The following is a 22528-nucleotide window of genomic DNA, read 5'->3' on the forward strand; positions in this document are numbered from 1 at the left end:
AGAATGGAATCAGCATACAAACTTGCAATAGCATCATCAAGGAAACAACAAACACAACAAAAACTACATTATGATTTAAAATCAAGAAATGCTATTTTGGATATTGGAGATAAAGTTCTAGTTAAAATTGTTGCTTGGGATGGGAAACATAAATTATCTGATAAATGGGAGGAAGATGCATACATAATTATAGGACAACCAAATTCAGGAATTCCAGTTTTCGAAATTAAGAAAGAAAATGGTACTGGTCGGAAACGAACATTACATAGGAATTTTCTACTCCCAATAGGACACCTTTCTGAACATTCAAATACTGATCAAGGGCAAATTACTCTTGATTATAAAGAAGAGGACGATAATGATTCATTGATATTTGATCAAGTAGAGTACAATGTGAATGATACAGCAGATGTATCAATTAGTGATCCATTGCCTACACAGGAAACTGGAAGTGTGGTAGCAGGGGACGCCTTGCATCCTGGTGATCAAAGTGAAGATGATGAACAGGAACATTCTGTTAGTTTAGAGTCAGAAGTTGAAAGTGGTCAGGAATCAACAATTATTGTTGATGATGATATTGAGCATTCCAATACAGATATTAATCAGAGCTCTGAGACAAATGATATAGTTGTTAATAATCAAGAAGACATTGCTCCTACACCAGCTCCAAGGAGATCAAAGAGAACAACTACTCAGCCAAACTGGATGAAGTCAGGTGAATTTATCATGGCTCAACAGTCCAACTGGCTAGCAAAAGCTGAATTTCTTAAAGGACTAGCAATGTCTGGAATGTTTCCTTCTGCAGAAAAGGATATTGGGAGAGCACTTGTGAAAATAGTGACTGAGAATACATGAACTCTGTGAATTATTTTATCTTTGTGATTCTGATTGTACATTGCTTTATTTATTTATTTTTTATTCTACTCTCTGGTATGTAAATGGTGGGGTCACCATTTCACAAGCTGGGGGAGTATGTGATAATGTGTATTTCTCATATTTTATAATACATTCATAGAATATGCTTTGTTACATATGAATATTTGATATTTGAATAAAATTATATTTTAAAGTTATTTGACTGATACAGTTCTCTTTTGTTTAAAAAGAATATATTTTATTCATCTACTTGACAAAGTATTGATTTTGTCTTCAGGCTATGATTGATCTTTATAGTACATGTATTGTTATATTTAACTATACATTGGAATTAGGAATTTTCCAGAGGTGTTATGGTCAAGTGAGTTGTGAGTAGTTTAAGGTGTGTCTTGTTTGAGTCTTTCTATTGGTTGGATATTTCTAGATTCCTTTGTTTTGTGGTTGGATATAGTTTTCCCGCCTAAATCTATATTGTGACCAGTGGGTTCTTTGTCTTCATCTAGTTAAGACATATTTTCTATCATAGAGTTTGAGAATATTGCAGATTCTATATTCTTTTGACAGATATATATTTATAAGGTAGATATTCTTCCTTATTACCTTTTTTTCAGTTTATACCCCTTTTTGTGTGAATGAGCATGAGTGATAGATTTATGAAAAAATGTGTGTCTTTTGGTACATTATGGTATTCATTGTTAGATAATTTTAAAGTAGTATTTTTGTAATTGTGATATCCTGCAAGTATGATAATCAGACCTTTTATTTGAATAACTGATAAAGCATATTGTGTTCTGTAGCTTCAACATATAGTTTGATGATTTTAAAGATTCAGACAGTTATAATATTTTCATTGTTCATAGAGGTAAAAATGTTATTACTTTATATTTTTCAGATATTATTTACTACTGAATAAGAATATAGTTACTGATACATATTACCAGTATAAAACCTGGTCCCATAGACAGGTAATTACATGTTCTTGTATTTGTCTTGTGTCATGTCAGTTTTGAATGTATTGTTCGACTGGTTGTATTTTATGTTATTTTTCAAATACACTCTAGTTTCATAATTAAGTACCAATCATATTAAGCAGAGACTATTTTGATAAGCTACGTGTATTTTTGTACACTTGATTCAGTGTATTGTATTGTATTGTATTGTATTGTATTGTCTTACCAATAATGTGTATATGTCTATGTTTATTTGTGTATAACTTAATGTCTATTTATGTCTATTTATGTACTTGCAGGGTTGTTGTTTATACTGTCGTAATAAAAGTATTGACATTATCTAGTCTGCTCTACCGCCCACTGTACCCTACTACATTGTTAATAAAGTTATCTCGTCAATATAATTTTTATATTTTGATTCAAATGATGCTCGTGTTGCATGTACATGTAAACGCAAACACTTAATCAGGTGATTGTTTTTGTCACTGCTTATCAACCGTAAGCCCCCAGTTGATGAATTCTCGGGAATTATCGCGTGATTTCATAGTTTGGCTAATTAGGTTAGAAATGCGCAATTAAATGTGAAACTGGTGTATTCAATTCCATTTTTAAGGAGTAAATCATGGAAAAATGTCGATGACGTCACGGTCACATGACAAAATTATGTCTATGAGGTGATAGACAAAAACAACTTTCAGCCAATCAGAAAACGTGTTACATGTACATCCAAAATTAAATTATTAAAACAATACATTAATTTTTTTTTATATATAATTAGGGTCAAAATAGAGGGAGAAGATACCAATATTCAAACTCATAAGTCGAAACAAACTGACAACGCCATGGCAAACACGAAATACGACGAAATGACCGACATCAGTCTACAAAACACAACAAAGAAAACTAAAGACTGAGCAACACGAACCGCTCCGGAATAGTAAGCAGATTCTGGTTACAATATATGTGTTTTTATGATAAACGTTATGAAAATGATCACTACAAATACGTTCTACAATATTATGTTAGCTTAGCACATACATGTTTAGTTTCTTTTGCGACCATTCAATAAAATTTCTGCAATAGTATAGTACATGTAATGTTTCTTGTATTTTTAAGTCTATAGCCATGATATGATAAGTCTCTCTCTCTCTCTATCAAAAAGTTTAGATCAGTACACACTTTTTCAGTCAATAATTTGTAAAAATCAAATATGATAATTTTAAAATACTATATAAATTTATCTTCTCGATTCTTCGAATGTCGTTATTTAACTTGCGGGTGTCGTTATTTAACTTGGCAATGCCCGTTTAAAAAGTCTACCCATCCCCTTACCACTGAAAGCTATTTTCTGCTACCACTTTTTACTATAAAAAAAAGTGTATAGCTAAAGTTTTAATACATTATATCATAACATACATTGTAAAAAAGAAACAAACCTATTATGAGACTCAGGAATATAATCCTTAACATTTCAAAATCTGTTGAAAACAAGATAAGACCAGAATGTAACGACGTTAAATATATATAGAACACAACCGTCATACTGAAACGCAGTAAATTTTAGGCTATCTCAAAATGTACAAATGATGTACTAAATTTAAGACAAAGCTGTTATATTTGTCTTTCGATATAGCCATGATATGATAAGTCTCTCTCTCTCTCTATCAAAAAGTTTAGATCAGTACACACTTTTTCAGTCAATAATTTGTAAAAATCAAATATGATAATTTTAAAATACTATATAAATTTATCTTCTCGATTCTTCGAATGTCGTTATTTAACTTGCGGGTGTCGTTATTTAACTTGGCAATGCCCGTTTATAAAGTCTACCCATCCCCTTACCACTCAAAGCTATTTTCTGCTACCACTTTTTACTATAAAAAAGTGTATAGCTAAAGTTTTAATACATTATATCATAACATACATTGTAAAAAAGAAACAAACCTATTATGAGACTCAGGAATATAATCCTTAACATTTCAAAATCTGTTGAAAACAAGATAAGACCAGAATGTAACGACGTTAAATATATATAGAACACAACCGTCATACTGAAACGCAGTAAATTTTAGGCTATCTCAAAATGTACAAATGATGTACTAAATTTAAGACAAAGCTGTTATATTTGTCTTCGATTGTCGGTCGACGGCCACATCAAACTAAAGTCTGTGAAGTTTGCATTTGCTGCTTCTCAACTCAAAGCGCGGCATTTAATGTGGGAGTAAGATTAAAAATGGTTGGCTCGGACTCTTATATTATGTACATGTTTCCAGGTAGGATCAGGTGGGGTGTCATGTCTCCCTGTGCACCTAGACATATGTACCGCGTGAACATGAACCCCGACTCGGTATGTCGTCTAGTTCTAACTCGTAGCAGAATTTTACCACTTCGTACATGCGACTTTATATTTAGCAACTTGTATCCATCTTTTAAGTTATAAATGATCGTACGATTGCTTGCAAATTTGTATATCTGGTTACCATAAGTATCATAAAAAAAAACGGATTTTGTCGTCTTTCACAGCTGGTAACACCTGCCTAAAAGTAGAAAAAAGCCTTTCCTAATTGTTATCCTATCTAAATTGACTAGGAATGCCAGTTTTCCTGCCGAAGGTAGGTGGTTCTCTCCGGGTACTCAAGCCACCTCCAACAACTATTTGCCACGATATAGACAAGTGTGATGAAAGTGGCGTTAAACTCCATCAATCAATCAATCAATCAATCAATCATCATCATTGTTATTGTTAACTGCATCATATTCGAAAATAATTAAAACCTGTTTTGACGTATTAACCCCAAGGGTTGACAGGAGTATATAAATGACAACAACAAACAGGATGACAATCATTACAGTAAAAATTGAGAACGAAAACTGTTGTTGAAAGGGGCTATTATAATTGATTGAACTCATTAATTGAGAGATTTTGAATATATAGTTTTTTTTTCCTGAAATGACCATGAGAAATAAATTCACAAACAAAGGTTTCATAACTGGCGAAAAATCTGGAGAGTATACTTAAAACACTGGGATGGGTTTTACTGCATTCAAAGAGCATACCAAGTGTGACAGACACGTATTAGATACAATACAAAGGTAACAAAGAAACAGGCCGGTAACAAGCGTTGCCGGATAGTTTTTCTGCACGAGTAGTCAGGTGAAGGCCCGAGGCGATAGCCGAGGACCTTGACCTGACTACAATTGCAGAAAAACTATACGGCAGTTTGTTTCCGGCCTGTTTTTTGTTACCTTTGTATTGTATCTGACTTGTACGACGTTTCAAGAAAGAAGTAGTACATTTTGCATTTAGAAGAGGTAGCAAAATTAAACAGATTAGAAACTGAAATGACCATATACAAGTTAATGTAAGTTACAGTTTAAACAAACTTTTTTTCACTTTCCTTCAGCCGAGAGTTTTTTTTCTAAAATTCAAAAATCTAATAATTTTATAAAAAAGAACCATATCATATATTGTTTAAAAAATGCAGGATGTGCCATTCCATTCCCCATTCCCCCTTAAAAAAATAATAAAAATCGTCCGTTTGCTCCCAAATATATGAATTCAATATATATGATTTCAATAACAATATAAATGTATAAAAAGAAAGAATTTCTTATTTCATTAGTGAATGAAATGTTATGAAAAAATAGATTTTGGCTTGTTATTAGATATATATAGGCATATATTTTAGTTTTTTTTTTAATTTTCATGCTTGTAGGTCTCTAATAGTATTGATCAGGATTAAACACGTGTCACAATATAATCCAATCGCAGCTTACCGTCCAAAATTGGTGACATAAGTTGAAAGATTTTCTTCAAGATTTGCTGCCTATTTGAATATGTATTACACGGACACTTTTTATTTATAGGATCAATCGTGCATTGGTGAGTTGATAGGGATTTTATCTTTTGACTAGATTTGGTTTTTTTATATATATTTCCTGTCTTTTATATGGTCCGAGTACACAGTTATTTCGTAGTGCATTTCTTTTAGACAATAAATGAAAATGAAAAAAATCCCACCTGCGCTTTCTCAATAATATTTTTACAGTGTGTTGTACTACTTTTGGGACAAATTATATCAAAATTATAGAAAACTTCATCGGCTCTAACTCAAAATATGGACAATTTCATGTTAAGGGGGTCTTCAAATCTTTTGACAGCTTCCGAAGTGCTAATTTTTAACATTTTTCAGCTGGACCAAATCACTACTTTACTTTAAAATTCATGACCCAAATTTTTGTACAGTGTCATTTCACCCCCCTACTTACTATTTGAGTCATAAAACATGGAGAAATAAATTTGGAATGGGTATAAAAAAAATCGACAAGTAACACACTGTCCACACTAGGGACTATACTATAGAAATATAAACGTCGGTACCAGCATTTCTTGACTTTCAGCATTGTCCAGAATACTAATCATGCCCATATATTGAAAAAATACATTTACGGACCGACCATTATCTTCAAAAGGGGGTATGTTTTTATTTACTTTTTCAACGCTATCACCAAATATTTTTTTCGAAATTAGCACTATAATATACTGTATTTGGAAAATCAGGAATCAGAACATTATTTTGTCATCTGCTTGACCACACTATATTTTTTCTCATAAAATTGGGGATCAGAATTTTTTTTTTTGGGAAAAAACCATAACCCCCCTTTTTGGAGTTAAATGGTCAATTCCGTAGTGTACTGATATGAATAGTAATATACTGGAATTATTTGAAAAAAATATAGTTATTTGATGCCAACGTAAATATTTTAATAAAAAAGACAGGAAATATGTCGGTGAAACAAAAACTTCAAATCTTATTGAAATTTAAAGTGCCCATGAACTCACTGATCATGCACGAGTGATTCTATTCATAAAAAGTGTCCGTGTAACAACTAAAAAGTGTCCGTGTATCATCTATAAAGTGTCCGTGTTACACGAGTTAATGTACTGTTTTTCTATAGCTCTGCTGGGGGCAAAGTCGTACAAATTGAAAATATCTTTTCATTCTGGAGTCAAGGGCCTTTTGATATCACATATTTTACAATGATACTAGTGAGTAGATTTACAAAACTTCGTTAATGAGCTCCGTTTTACAAACACTTGTGATACAAGTAGTCAGCCAAAATAAACTATCTATATAGATCAATTTAAAGGTTACTCGAGTTGTAAATATGTGCTAGAATTGGAAAGTCTATGAAAAGGTATATACTATGAAATTAAGAGCTCGTATTCATACATCCTTGGCTTTCAAATATTAAGATTTGAGCGTTCTTGGAAATCCGGAAAAAGCGCCTTGGACGCACGAAATTCATGAAGTGTTATTTTCATTGAGATATATATGTAATTTTCTGCTTCTCAAATCAAAAGTAATACCTGATCGATTATATGCGGGGTTTCCCTTAGATTTGACAATGTCACAGTATAAAGTGTATTAATAGATACACTAGGAAGTAAGTTAAACAAAACAGTCAAAAAGAGCAATTTTGTAAGTATATAATTTATAATTAAGTTCGTTTGAATATACTCAGTTTCTCATTAAACTGAACTATGTGTACTTTTTTGGATTGTATGATGTACAGTTTCTTTTTTCCTCTAGTAAATAAAGTGTGTATGAAGGTGTATTTTGTTGAATTTTGAAGGTAAAATTATATGATTGAATGAAATATTTCAAATGGTATTTATTTATAGCTCAGGATACTTAGAAATATATCTAAAGAGTACCCTACTTACAAAACAATCGGGTATGAAACAGAGCACAATACACATGACAACTCATTGATTTTACTCTACCTTTACCTACGTTATATACACAAAGTTCCTAAAATGTTAGTTAAGGACAATTTTAACTACATATACCGGATGTAACGGATGTGATGGTATTTCATTAAATTCATGGTTGTTATATTTTTAGTTTGAACTGGAACAATAGGCAAATATAGAAAAATCAATATTATAGTAAAAGTACACCAGGATGTGAGCTATTAAACTGTATAGTAATTTTTGTCGGATTTCATGAAGAGAACAATTATTTCTCCGTTACATTATATTACATGCACTAGTCTCTATACCTAAGGATACTATTAGCTAGTTTGAAAGTGTATAAATGATAAGGATACATTTGACTTGTTCTGTGTAATAATGGAGGGGATCGTACGATATTTTTAGGTTAAAGGCGCTGTTATGGTCGGGTAAAGAGAGTCCCGTTGATTCATCTTTCCTCACCCCCGAAAACCTAATGCATCGCAATTGAATATATAACGTTTATTTTGTCTCTTCTCTGAAACACTACCAACTTTGTAACCTTTGCATAATTTTAAGGCTGCATTTTGATTTTATCTTCTATTTGAGTAATTTGGATGTTTAAGCACGTTTCTGATTGAAATTTCCAGTAATTCGTTTTATTTATGGTATTTATGCACAGGAGAAAGCACTTGAAATCAATTACCAATATATCGTTATTGTACATATATTTAAAAACAGTGTCCGAGCAGTATACCATCAATTAAGGCAACAGTGGTTTCCTTGTCCGAGCAGTATATCATCAATTAAGGCAACAGTGGTTTTCTTGTCCGAGCAGTATACCATCAATTAAGGCAACAGTGTTTTTCTGGTGTTCAAATCTAATAAATCAATTAAGAAGACAAACCAAGGTAACAAAACAGTAACTGCTGGAAACTCCAAAAAAGAGTGAGACCGGTTGCGTCGATAGTGTAATCGTCTCCTGCAATGCATGCATCACCGGCCATGCGAATCCATACTCCGTGCTAATGTTACAAAAAAAGGAAACAACACGTTATAAATTTCATGCGTCCGAAGCGCATTTCTGGAATCACCTTCATCAGGAACCCTCGAAGCCGAATATTTGAAAGCCAATGATTTTTAAGAACCGAAACAGTTGAAGAGCTTTATGACCAAAAAGGACCTAAATTAATAGCCATCGCTTAAATAACGTTTAAGACGACTATTCTGGTATATAAAGATCTCTAAGACTGCTAGAACTTATTGCTAGCGATTTGAGACAGAGACATATCATCTCACACAACCAATTCGTCATGGTGACCGTAGTACTTATCTAGTGTCGTTTTTAGTCGTTCTTCCTCATAACCCTTTTGAGCTATGTTGTCAGGAGCACCCCCTATTAATGAGGTCCGTATCATATGAACAGGTACGAACGTTGCGTATTACTTGAGATAAGAAAACGCCATACAATGCAAGGGGTAGAGGGAATGTTATGCTTAGAAATAGGAAGTTGACGACTAAAAGGTTAAAATTATCACGTTTGTCGTAGATTCTAGTGTAAAGTCATCCATGTGTGGCGATATCGAAGCAATTAAAATATCAAGATATGAAACAAACCATCACGTTCTGAAGTATCCTTAATCTTAACTTTACAGGGATATAAGAGATGAAGCACTCACTGAAATGTAGGTTATTGAGTGACAGGGAATTATTAATATATATAAAAGTGAAATTCAAGAATTTTGCGAGTTTTTTTGTCTTTGAGAAGGTTTTGTATGAGTTCTGCTTCATATGATAACACAAAACAAGTCGGCCAGTAGGGGTACACAATAAGGACCCATTATCTTACCAACTGTCTATTGAAATATCAATCCACCAAACTCAACAAATAAGTTGTCGAATAAAAAGTCAAGCACATGGAATCATTGCGGTTCCTCATAAAGTAAGATTTTTCAAGACTTAAAACAAGAAATTTGTATCTACAAACCCCAATATAAGTGCAATAGAAATAAGAAGATGTGGTATGAGTGCCAATGAAACAACTCTCCATCCAAGTCACAATGTGTAAAAGTAAACAATTATAGGTCAAAGGTCTTGTTATTGAAAACACTCAGGTATATAGGAATACACCATTCAACTTATTTGACCTATTTCAAATACCGAAATAAGTGATACTATCAAATTCATCTTTTCTTTTAGATCAAGCATTTTACATTTGCCAACATTAAGGACGGATATATGAAGGACTGATTCAATTGTTTGCCTTTTGCAGAAAAAAAACATATTTTCAAGTAAGTATATATATATCATTTTTAAAGGAGGTAAATGTATCTATTAAATAATTACGAGTTTTATTGAAAGTTAGAAGTAAAACACTAGGTATAGAAAAGGTCGGATATTCAAACAGAGTACAATTTCAAAAGTCAGTTCGGGGCGTATGTTTTGCTGTCGGTGAAGTATAAATACGCAACACCGTCCGGTCGAAGTTGTGACGTTAAATCTAACCCCTCGCGTTCACAAAGGGAGAATCCCACGCACTTTGCATGCTAAAGAAACCTTGCAGAAAAAATAATTGTATTATCTCCCGACGGGCGTATGTTATATTGCCTGCTGTGATATATGTCAAGTTGAAAACCCCTGACCAAAAATTACCCTTTTATACTATAAAAAATCAGTAGTTTCAATCAAAGAAAAATGTACTTGTGTGCCTCTGCAAACGATTATGTTTTCTTCATGCTTTGAGAATTTCAGCACGTTCAATGTCTTACAATATTAATTTGATATCATGTTAATCAATGAATCCAAGCAAAAAAAGAATTTGCAAGATTAAAAATTATTGTTAGCAAAAACAAATCTTATTTTCATTTTCAAATATCATCATCAAAAATCAAAGGAATAGGTTCGATAAGACTTTAAATGGCCACTATTTGTAGCTTAAATCTAAATTTAGTATGTTGTAATGGGTATTATTACAATAAAATCATATTTTAAACAATTATTAGATAGAATATATGTTTATTTTTGAAAATTAACATGTAAGCGATTTTTTTATGACGCCTCCTTAAGCACCAATTTTAATTTTCCATCAAATTAATTCAAATCGGGACACTCAATTGTTGGCCTATTTTGGTCGTAGATGTTAACGTTGCATAAGAACAGATCAACAAAATGATTCAATAGCACTTTCTAACATGTTTATTCGTCAACTTTATGTTTGAAACAATGGATTTGAAAATAGTGAATAAATATGACAAACTTTTTGAATTGACTTTTAAAATAGGGCAACATTGAAATACCGAAATACCGAAAAAGACTGGTCTTCAGAAGAATTGAATGCATACTTACAATGTGTATTATCATCACATATATATGTATACTCTAAATATATATAAGATCATAGAACAATATTTCCTTTAAACAGGACAAAAGCTTTGACCTTTTGAGGTCAGTTGTATTTCTTTAAAATCAGTTTATTTATAAGAGTCTTCGGATATGACTCATAAAATAATTTCTGAATCATTTATCAGAACTGCAATTTCCGTACAGAAGTTTTCTGTAATATCTTAATATAGATGTTGGAAGTGGCCTGTGATTTATTGTGGTATATCATGCATGTGTATAAAGTATTTAATAACCATTATTCCACTCGTCAATTTCAGTGCATGAGATATTGCTACAAGAGATTTTGGCAAGAAATAATCAACTAATGAATTACAATGTCTGTTTCAGAAATGACTGCTGAGAATTTTGATTGGAAAAATGCTTTCAGAAAGAATAGAGTTAAAATCGTGAAAGGCTTGGCCAACCCTGATGAAGTTGGAGGTCATCTTTATCAAATGAAAATTTTTAATGACGAAATGTACGACACTGTAAAAGTAAGTAACCTCATAACAAAGTAAAGTTAGCTTATTCAACCGTAACGAAGAAGAATAATAGTAGGAAAAGATCGAAATATGTGATTTGCGAAAAGAAAACGACGTACACATAAATTCTTCTCCATTTCTAAAATTTGAATGTTTTTATATCAATAAAAGATGCTTTAAAAATACATTAAATATTTTACAATGAACAGTAAAAGAGAAAAGTAAGAGGACAGTTGACCGTGAAATGAAACGAGTATTTCCGCAAATATGATCAAATATCTAATCGTTGTTAGTAACGTTTGGCTGCCCAGCATATCATGAGAACAGACAGTTTTTGTTAACGTGTAAAAACCAAATGTCCATGAAACGTAAACGATACAAAAAAAAAACACATTATTTTCCAACACTTGGCACAACACTTGGCATTTTGAAAGGCTGAACTCCAACCTTTCCGAAAAAAAATATGTTTTCGTTTCTTTTAATTTAGACGAACATTTTCATTGAATGAATATATTCTATTCAATATGAAATCCATTGATCAATAAACGGGTGACAAGTTTGGATACTCAAACAATACGTCTATTCTCGTCACATGATTATTTGGCTGGTCCATTTGAGAAACCTCGAAAAGAGAATTCAACGCTTTCCTCATGTTTAAGGTTTCTTGTGGAAACTCTTTGAACTAACAATTGTACAAAAAGGATTAAGCAACATAAGCCACAACAAGAACGGAGGTTCATTCAGATGATATGAGCTATACTTGGTTAGACATTTATTTCACAAATCATTGTTTTTGACATACATCAGCCCGATGCACACGGTATCTGGCTGTGAACCGTTCATCTTTATATCTTTCATTTTAACTTGGTTTTTTTAACCTTCAAAATTATGGTAATAAGAAAGATTTATTTTAGTTACATAAAAATGAAAAACAATTGGGAAGTTTAGCTTTTAGATAGTTTTATTTGAATTAATGTGCATTCATCATAAAATACATTGTAAAGTTGTAATTGGAACATGTCATGTGGATTCAGGCCCATGTATCAAGTGTTACAGTACTAAAATGCTAAAGCTCATGTCCCAAAAAAGCTTGATTTTTAGATACCATGTTCAAAATCAAAATCATATAATAACAATGGTATGACATATTCTCAGCACAAAGATTTTTGGGGTTGACTGTCTTTAAATGGCAGTGTAATTGACACATACTTCATATCTCATTATGACTATAGTACATGTATATCTTGATGGGAAAGAAGGAGCTATAGCTGTCAAAGTATGCATTACAACGTGTATTCCCCTATATTTAACCACAAAAAGCGTGCTATTACATTTAATTTGAAATTTAAATTTTGAAGCGTAACTGGTAAAAGAGAGGCGAATGATGCCCAAGGGACACTCGAACTCATAAATGTAAAAACCAAACTGACAACGCCATGGAAAAAACATAAGAAGACCAAAATACAAACAACAGTATGCAAAACACGATCAACATAAAAAGAGAACCTGGACCATATCAAGGGATTAGTTACTCCTCTTATCTATTTGGAGTGAAAATAACCATTAAAGTAAATTTGTACTGCACGAATAATCATTATGTATTCAAATAAACGAACAAAAAAGAATTTTACGGTCATTCGAAATTTTATTTTCTAGCTTGACTTATAGATACTTTTTTGTCTTTACATAATTCCAGCAAATAGAGGAAACTGAAAAGAAAACGAGAAAGATTTTGGACCTTTTAAACTATCGAGGAAAGAAAGGTGTAGCCGCTCTTCATGAAGCTTTTCTGGACAGTAACAACGAGGACCTTGCAAAAGACCTTGCACCTTATGTTATGGAAGTTGAAAAAAGAGACAACAAGACGGAACCATTAAGTGAGTATACCCTCCGATTTAAACATATAAAATATAGAATAATTTTCTATTTAGGTTTTACGAAGCATGTTACTTCTGTCATTGTAGCACGAGGCTAAAAGTTGTTTAGTGTTCGAAACAGTTGATTGTCGTCTTTTTTCTCGCCAAGTTGTGTTTGCCTCCAGAGTACAGGACAGCAGTGACTTATCTTAAAAGTATTCATTAAAATTGGCTTTGCTTTTCATATTATTTGTACTATGTTACCTCCCTTCAACTTGTTTGTTCTACTTTAATGAGTTCATTTTACTTTATATAAACAGCATTACGCCATATTTGGCACACATTTTAAAATAATACTAAGTGCTCTTCAACATTAATATTTTTAATTTTAATGCTATTGAAGAGTCTTCATGTGGACGAAACGCGTCTGGCGTGCTGAATAATATCTTTGTTAATTTTTAAATTATTTCTTACATTTGGCTATACTTTCTCAAGATTTATAAGAGGCAAACCGAAAAATCAGTGACCTTGCTCTTATTTACTTCTGTAATTATTACATTTTGATCTTTAATTAAAATGAAAATTCTGTTACATATATATCCGATTGTTTCACGATTAAAGCTTTTCAGTTTTTCTTCAACCGGTTTGTGATCAATTTTAGATAGAGTAAAAGTCATTTGTATTGCGAATTATCAAACAAAATATTTAATTATATTAGATATATTTATCAGCAGAAACATTTTTTATTGTGGAATTCTCAACTGTAGCTAGCGTAGGAGTCCTTCGACCATATACGTTTTAAAAATGAATACCATAAACTTGATGGGTAATTAACAGCTATTATAAGTTACAAACTGCGATGTTTTATTTAATAACATTAACGGTATGTGAAATATTGATTAAACAGTAACTCAAAACAATGAAAATATAGAAAAAATTATCTCCCGGCGTTGAGATGAAATATGGAGTAGCAAACGTTTGATTTACAATCAATGATGTTGAAGGTCAAGTTGATCTTGGTGTGTATGCATGACACACCGTACATAACAGTTATGATTCGTTCCTTTCAAATGTAGTTAAATTTATTGTTTCTTTTTTTCTTTTTCAAACTTCAAAACCAAATTAACGCACTGTTAAAAAAGGTGAAAAACAATTTGACATGTAATAATACGAAGAATGACAAGTGCTATATGTAGATCACAACTGTCCTTCGTGTTTTATTACTAATGTTAAACATTTTCTGATCATTCTATTATTCAGACGAGTTATAAATTCATTTTACTTAATTACTTAATATGTAATAACAAAAGTAAACTGCATGACTGAGGCTCACAAATAAATCAGTGCAACATATGTTCATTTTCTGCAAGAATCCTGATAATTAGCCCGACATTGGTATATGCACAAACACTCTGCATAATCAGAGAAAATACGTAGACAAACAATGTACCTTACATGGGATTGTATGACGAATAGGGGATAATTAAGGCAACAGTAGTTTACTGATGTCCAAATCTCATAAATCTATTACGAAAACAAATAAAGGTAACACTGATATATGGGGTTATATGATGTACGAGAAGAATAAAAGCAAAACCAATTTAAGAAATCACCATAAAGTCTTCCAAAATAGGTAACCTTGAACCCTTATCAAACTCTAACAATTTCTCTAGGTCTGTATTAACAAATTGTGATAAAATTTTAGACGGTAAGAATGCACAACAAATACCATATTTCTCAACGAACAAACTATATTTTCAAACCACTATCATCAACTTAGTTCTTTATTTGGGACAATTTCAAAACAAAAAAATGTGGTTTGATTGCCAATAAGACAACTGTACACCAGAGATAAAATTAAGCTTACGTCAAGCTTGCAACTTTATCTAATCAACTGTCTTTAACAATGAGGAAAACCAATACCGTATAGTAAGCTATGATAAGCACATTGTGTTACTGTTACAATAAAATTATCACGTGCTGTACACTTTTCGTGTTCTTTAAAGAATGGCCTCCAAGCAAATTAGAAAACGAGGATATGCTGAAGGATCAAGTCATCAAGTTAAAGGATCCCAAAAGTCCTTGGTGTATTCACGACTATGGAAAAGATGTAAGATATTGTTAATGCTTGGAGAGCAAAATGCATATACAAGTACTAATTCCTACGTGGAAAATGTTGCGCTTCTGTGATGAGTTTACTTACAACCACTGCTGGTGTAGTTTTCATTCCAGAGAGTATCACCAGCTCATGATCAGTAGTCAGCAATTCTGTGTTGACATTAATTATCATTGATATGGTCATTATTATAAATCAACCTTTTTAACTTTGAATTTTCCGAAAAACTAACGACCATCTACCCAAGGAATAGATTTCCTTACCTAGCGCTATATTTGGAAAAACCTTTCGGAATTTTGGGTCCTCAAGGCTATTCAAATTTTTTATTTGGCATTTTTAACTTTGGTTCGAGCGTCACTGATAAGTCTTATGTAGACAGAACGCGCGTCTGTCGAACAAAATTTTAATCCTGGTATCTATGATGAGTTTATTTAGTACAGCAATATATAGACTATTCTTTGATATTATCTTATTGTTAGGAAATAATCTGATTGATTCTTGAATGGAAATTTGACAGCCAAACTTTTAGTAAAAAAACGCAAGCGATAGTAATTACTATGCATTATACATTAAAATCTACATATGCCTATACTGCGTACGCGAGAATTTACATAAGTATAACATGTATAAGTCAGGACAATAAAGTCGTCTTTCTTCTTACAGACAAGTGTTTGATGAAGATCGTTTACATTACAAACGTGCGTTTAAGGAATCATTTACTATATGGTCTGTTTACTCCTATATCAGACCAAGGTTTTTAATGAGTCTGATTTTGATTCGACGAAAGCTACATGGGCTAATGTGCAAAATGATTTTCACAATGCCTTCTCAAGCATGTCATATATAAAAGGTATAATGAGTACCAAAAAAATACCATTCAATCATCTAATTTGAAATGAAGCGTTACAAAATGCAAACAGTATTAAAAAAGGCATGTCCATGAAATACTAGTGCTTGTGATCAACGTTATATAGCTTTTACCGTTTATTTTCGATACGCAAATCTAAATAAAAACGAAGTAGAAAACATAATGCACTGTTCAATGTTATATAGTTTTATTAGCAGGACGTTATTTAGGTATAAGTATAAGTATAAGGATATTGTTACTTCTACAGGTAGGCAAAATATTGATATCAGTTTCTTTTGCATAAGCAAAAATCCAATACGTCGATATTTGGTAATTGGAGCGAAAAGGCAGTTTTACTGTATTTTTACAAGGAAAAATTGCTTAGCGATGCTAACTCTATGATTCATTTACTTTCCAATGTATACTGAAAGACAGCAAATTTAATTCTATCATATATATTTAAATCTCATAGTATACAAGTATTTTAGAAAAGTGCTTCAAACATTTAATTCTCTCACAAGTTTGCTTTATATTTTGCAGCACGCATACACGATTCAGAATGAGTGTCGAGGGAAAGTTTTCATTATCAACAATGTAAATTTTAATGGACCATTGCAAAATCGAGTTCCTTCTAATATTGATGCAGAGAATTTGACCAAATTGTTCATTGAACTCCATTTTACTGTGTTGCAAGAAAATGATTTAACAGCACAAGTAATTAGATATGAATAAAAATTATATATTTTAATCAGAAATCTATCGCAAAACAAAATGACATTAAGATATAAACAATATTTCGAGAATTTAATTGCATTGAGTGTTTGAAGGTAGTACTTAAATATTTTAAACATGCGTTCAACGATCTAATTCACTAACGGTCAAAATGTTTAAGAAGAAAGAAAATCAAATTGCAAATTATGTTTGTACGGTCTTACCAAAAACAACTGCTTAACTTAATATCTATTTACATCTGTGTATTACATCTTGTACCAAACATCTTTTTGATGAGGCCTTGAGTCAAATTTATATACGAATTACAAGCTGTCAAAACGAGACTATTTTGATTGCTTTTAAACTGCATTTAAAGCAATGAGTTTGAAGCCCTAATGCTAATGTGTCACGAAAAATCTAAATATGAATGTAGACATCTGACCAATTTAAGTCTTGCAAACATCCCTTGCTCTTCTTTCGACCGTTGGTAAATCGCTTACCAAATAAGGGTAATTCGTTCGGCTATGCGGGATGTATAAATTTGCAACCACGTCCTATTAAAATAGGGACGTTAACTCCGATGCATCGTGTAGTAGGGCGTGTCACGCTCACTGCACGTTAAGAACCCTTGCAACAACTATTTGAGATTTTTATAATTTTTATATTTTTTGTCCCTATCAAATAAAACCTCATTTTCCAGTGGCATTCAAGATTTCTCAAAATTCATCCAGGTCTTCTCTCTTTACCAGGACCTTCCTATTGAATTAATTGTTATTTTGATCTCGTCCTTTACATGAATGAACTATTTACCACTGGATATTGAGCAAACAACAACAGTGTTTAGTAGATATATTTTTATGCATAACTGGATCTGATTTTATCCTAATGAAAACTGTATTCAACTAAATATTTCTCGGCGTACAAAAATAGTAAATTATACGACAATCGTTTTTAAAATCGAAAGATAATTTTTACTTACGCATTGAAATGATCCGACGACGTTAAGTGATTGAATTGTCAACAATATATCATTACAACAATGTTACTAAAGGAAACTAAAGGAAACGGTTTGTAGATATTGCAATCTTATATTTTCATTAAATATGATGTCAAAATGCTTGACGAAAAGAGGGTTCATTTTCTTGAGATAAACTTACAATGTCAATGACCAAAGGAAGTTCGATTATATATCATCGTGTAAGCTTATTGACAATCTATAGGTCACTCAATTGGCTTTTAAGTATTTCCTTATGTCATATTCCTACAAATTTATTGCGAAAAGAAATGGAAAAGTACAACTGTAGATAATAACAAATGAATTTAAACATTATTTTCTGGGCTGTCTTTTTTTAATCATATAATGTAAAGGGCCTTTTTTAAAAGCTGCGTAGGGGACTCTTTTATTTGAATTATTACAACCCCTGACAAAGATGAATGGTTAGAATATTGTTTAGCGAAAATTATTCATTTTAGGGTATGCAATCTTTCCTACGCAGTGAGGCTAAACAATTAGAAAAGGAGGAAAACTGTGCGGAATGTGTTATTTTGATAATAATGAGCCACGGCGTGGGGACAAAAGTGTATGGAGTTGATTGCTTGCCAGTTGAGATAAAAGAACTAACAGATTGTTTTTCAACTGCTAATTGTGAAAGTCTACATGGAAAACCAAGGCTTGTTTTTATTCAGGCCTGCCGTTCTGGTAAGGAAATAAAATAATTTGTAATGTTTACATAGTCAATTAATTGTTTACTCTTGAAAGTCGAATGGTGTATATTCAAGCATCATCATGTTTTTATCTATTGATATGAATTATTTTATCGATAAATAAACAAAATGTTGAATTCAATAGCGCAAACATTTTGAAATTTATTTAAGAGAAGCCAAACTTTATCATATAAAATAACTGTATGACAGAATAACTTTTGAACCCAAATATCACAATCATGACGTAGCTTTTAAACAAAAGTGAACTCAACAGAATATGCGAAATCGACTAAATATAAATAAGAAGATGTGGTATGAGTGCCAATGAGACAACTCTCCATCCAAGTCACAAAGTATAAAAAATAAACAATTATAGGTCAAAGTACAGCCTTCAACACAGAGCCTTGGCTCACACCGAACAGCAAGCTATAAAGGGCCCCAAAATGACTGGTGTAAAACAATTCAAACAGGAAGTCAACTTTGCATGAGAATATTATAATTTATATTTTTGTTGTTCTCTCATTGGTAAAATATTATTGATACCATAACAATACTTATAGGGGAATATCAACAAACAGCCTTACTTCTAACTATGACGCCCCCTGTAGTGAGAGGTCCAACCACTTCGAGGACACTTCGCTCTTTTAGTGGTAGGAGTGAGCAGCCGAAACATTGCCTTCCTCATCCTTTTCATATATTTTGAATGATACAAATGCATACCCTTTCATATTCATTTAAAAAAAAAAAAACCTGAGGCTATCATGATCACGATTTTTTTTTGAGAGATAAATTGATTTGACTAATATGTGTAAAAATCGACATATGACTGGTTTCAGATACTTATAATTCAATCAGCAACCTTGTCATATATTTCATCTTAAATTCTCTTCCTTATACATGTTATAACATTTCACGAAGCTGAAAAAAATTACCTATTCCTGTGGCTTATCCCATCTGCACATAACATGGTAATTCCCTGCTACCTCCCCCCTCCCCCCCCCCCCCCCCCCCCCGTTGGTTCAAACACCTCCTTGAGTGGTCCGACGTTAGCCTGTTACAAAGTAAAAAAAAGCAGTTATCAATGCATGTCCTCATGTTCCCTTCCAATTGAATTTCCCGTCCATCATCATTCCAGAATCTACTGGATATTTTGTTTTTTTGTTTTCTTCCTAAATATGCATGAAATATAGAGTTTGACATTTCGCAAATTACAGTGTATCTATCATAAAAATTGATACTTTTGCATTCTTAGTTTCCGTCCCAATACGTTTCCAAAATTTACTCAAAATTGATACAAAACAAGGCTTTTTGCCTAGTCATGTAAGGACTAATTTAAGACAAAATATAAGTAATAACTTTCAAATGAGGACTTAATTTGGGAGTCAATTAGGTGCCTTTTTGCCCCAAGGGCATTTGATTTATTTGAAAAAAGGAAAGCAATTTAAATTTTTGTAAGGGCAAATTTAAATTGCTTTCCTTTTGACATAAACAATTTTGGATTAAAAACCTGGACCATCACGTGAAATAAAAAGTTCTTAATGGACCTAAAAATACCCGGCTTTAATAATTCAAATTCCAGTTATTTGTTTTTTTTTTGTGTGTTTTTTTTATATTTATGTTCTTTTTTTTGGGGGGGGGGGGGGGGGGGGGGGGGTATATTACGGGTCATTAATCCCGAACCCGGATCAATGTTTTGGTTTCAAAAGTTATTTTTTATCACTATTTATTCTAAGGTAGTCATAGCTTTTTTGCTTTTCGAAATTTAAATCTAGTGAATAATTTGCTGAAAGGAAACAACTATACAAATTTAAATTAATTTCTCGCATATCGTCTGGTGCGTTCAGTGTACACAAAATCCTTAAGCCTGCTTTTATCTTCGTATTGAGAGGGATTTGATAACATTATATGGTAATCTTGTTTTCATTTCTATTTTCTTGTAACTTTATAATCAATTGCATGCTTGCGGAGAACGTGTAAAACTTTGAAGGATCTAGTTTTAAGTCTTTGTAAAAAAAATATTTTGGACACTAGTTTCCCTGATCTTTTAGGTCTTTCACGTATTGTCACATTTTAACCTATTATTTCTGTTTAATGGAACTTTAAAAAAAATTGTCATACAAGGGAAAGTTTAAACTAGCTATAAACCCAGGTTTAACCAACCATTTTCTTTGGAAAATGACTGCACCAAGTCAGGAATATGACAGTTGTTTTCCACTCGTTCTGTTGTTGATAACGTTTGATTTTGTCAGTTTTTATGGGCCTCTCCTTTTTAAATTTACCTTGGAATTCGGTATTTTTGTTATACTTCCCCCCTCCCCAGATTATTAAAAACTATCAAAAGAGTCTAAAGTTGGAGGAAAATATTACAAATATAGATTAAAATAAAGTTATAACTCTTATATTTTCATATCTATGTCTTTTAATTTTATATTAAATTTCAACGACGAACTATGAAAACCTTTTAGATTTGTATTGATCGATCCGTGTATTTGCAGGTATAATCAGATCTTTTAGTTCCATGTTCAAGTGTTTTACTGTCATTACTTAGCTAAAATAAAATATATTGAACACGGTTATGTAATTCTTTCATTTTATTTCATTCAATTTAAGTTGAAACAGCGTCCATAAATAAAACTGTCCACTTAGTAAAGCCTGGTGGGCAGGTTGAGATCGAATGTATTGTTAAGTCTTGCAAATCAATACAAAATGTGTATTGGGAATGGGATAAAAACAAAGTGAAGAAAGAAGATTTCTACCGTATAACAGAATGGAACAGCTCTAATAAATATTGCCTTCAACAGATGAAAAACGTGAGAAGCCTGTTTGTAAAAAATGTTTCAGAAAATGACAAAGGAAAGTATAGATGCATTGTCAAACATGACGATGGATCTTTTTCTGTCAGTAATTTTACTGACCTGCAGCTAGATATAAAAGATGGTAAGTCTCACACGCAGATAATTTTTTTTAAAGACAATCAACATTTTTATTGCAAAATAAAACAAAAACAAAAAGCACCACAAACAACTACTGGTACTTAATAAAACAAAACGAAAGTAAATAAGATCTGACTGATTTAATACTAGAATTTGTAAGGTGAAAAAAAACATCATTCTAGAGGTGTATTACCACCAAATCATAGTATGTCAGATCCGGTTTCATACGAAAAAAATATTCCCTTGATTTAGACAGTTGAAGGAAATTTACCCTGCATTTCATTGCAGAAAAAAATTTCTGAGTCATAAACATATCTCTTGGATGTCTAAAAGCACCATTCTTTTTATTTGCTTTTTATATAAATATTTCGGAATCTTCAGGTGACATGGTTACTATAGCTTGTTAACGGAAAAAAGGGGTGAAAAATTGATTGGTTTACTTCTGGTGATGGTTATTATCTTATATACAATGAAATGATATGTTAAATTTTCACTGTAGTACTGGACAGGATAAAACTTTACTCATGCCAAGTATTTCCTTATTTGAAACAAAGATAAATTCTGCACAATGTTTTAAAAAGTGCCAATTTAACAAATAGATATAAGAAGATGATGTATGAGTGCCAATGAGACAACTCTTCATCCAAGTCACAATTTGTAAAAGTAAAGACTAATAGGGAAAATTCAATGGTTGTGTTATTCCTTGGCAGGGTTACTGATTTCGACTATACTAATATTTTGTTTGTCTCTTTACGACGAATATACAAGCAAACCCTTTCGCAAAGATGAACTGCTACGGTAGACAGATTTTTATTTTATTGATAAAATTTCATAAGTTGCGCGGTCATAGCTTAACACTGTCCGTGTATCCTTAAATCGATTAGTAAAACCAGCAATACACGAACAAATTGCGGTTCGAGATATTGATACTATGC

General features: G+C 32.0%; 1 protein-coding gene across 7 annotated transcripts in view; it reads left to right on the forward strand.

Moving 5' to 3' along the window:
- The first annotated feature begins 6692 nt into the window (after positions 1–6692).
- Positions 6693–22528, forward strand: part of LOC127718890 (caspase-2-like) — a 53095-nt gene continuing 37259 nt past the window's right edge. For 3 of the 7 annotated variants that reach the window (XM_052224963.1, XM_052225006.1, XM_052225014.1), the window contains exons 1-9: positions 7259–7309; positions 8305–8474; positions 9763–9854; positions 11293–11438; positions 13123–13303; positions 15289–15392; positions 16786–16959; positions 18430–18655; positions 21271–21597. In XM_052224963.1, coding sequence (XP_052080923.1) covers positions 11295–11438; positions 13123–13303; positions 15289–15392; positions 16786–16959; positions 18430–18655; positions 21271–21597 — 1156 coding nt within the window. In that variant the 5' untranslated portion in view covers positions 7259–7309; positions 8305–8474; positions 9763–9854; positions 11293–11294. Of the gene's footprint in view, positions 6877–7216; positions 7310–8304; positions 8475–9762; positions 9855–11292; positions 11439–13122; positions 13304–15288; positions 15393–16785; positions 16960–18429; positions 18656–21270; positions 21598–22528 lie in introns of those variants that run through there. The other 4 variants (XM_052224997.1, XM_052224981.1, XM_052224974.1 and 1 more) reach the window with 4 other exon arrangements.

Source organism: Mytilus californianus, unplaced genomic scaffold (assembly GCF_021869535.1).
Source record: "Mytilus californianus isolate M0D057914Y unplaced genomic scaffold, xbMytCali1.0.p SCAF_1, whole genome shotgun sequence".
Classification (NCBI taxonomy): domain Eukaryota; kingdom Metazoa; phylum Mollusca; class Bivalvia; order Mytilida; family Mytilidae; genus Mytilus; species Mytilus californianus.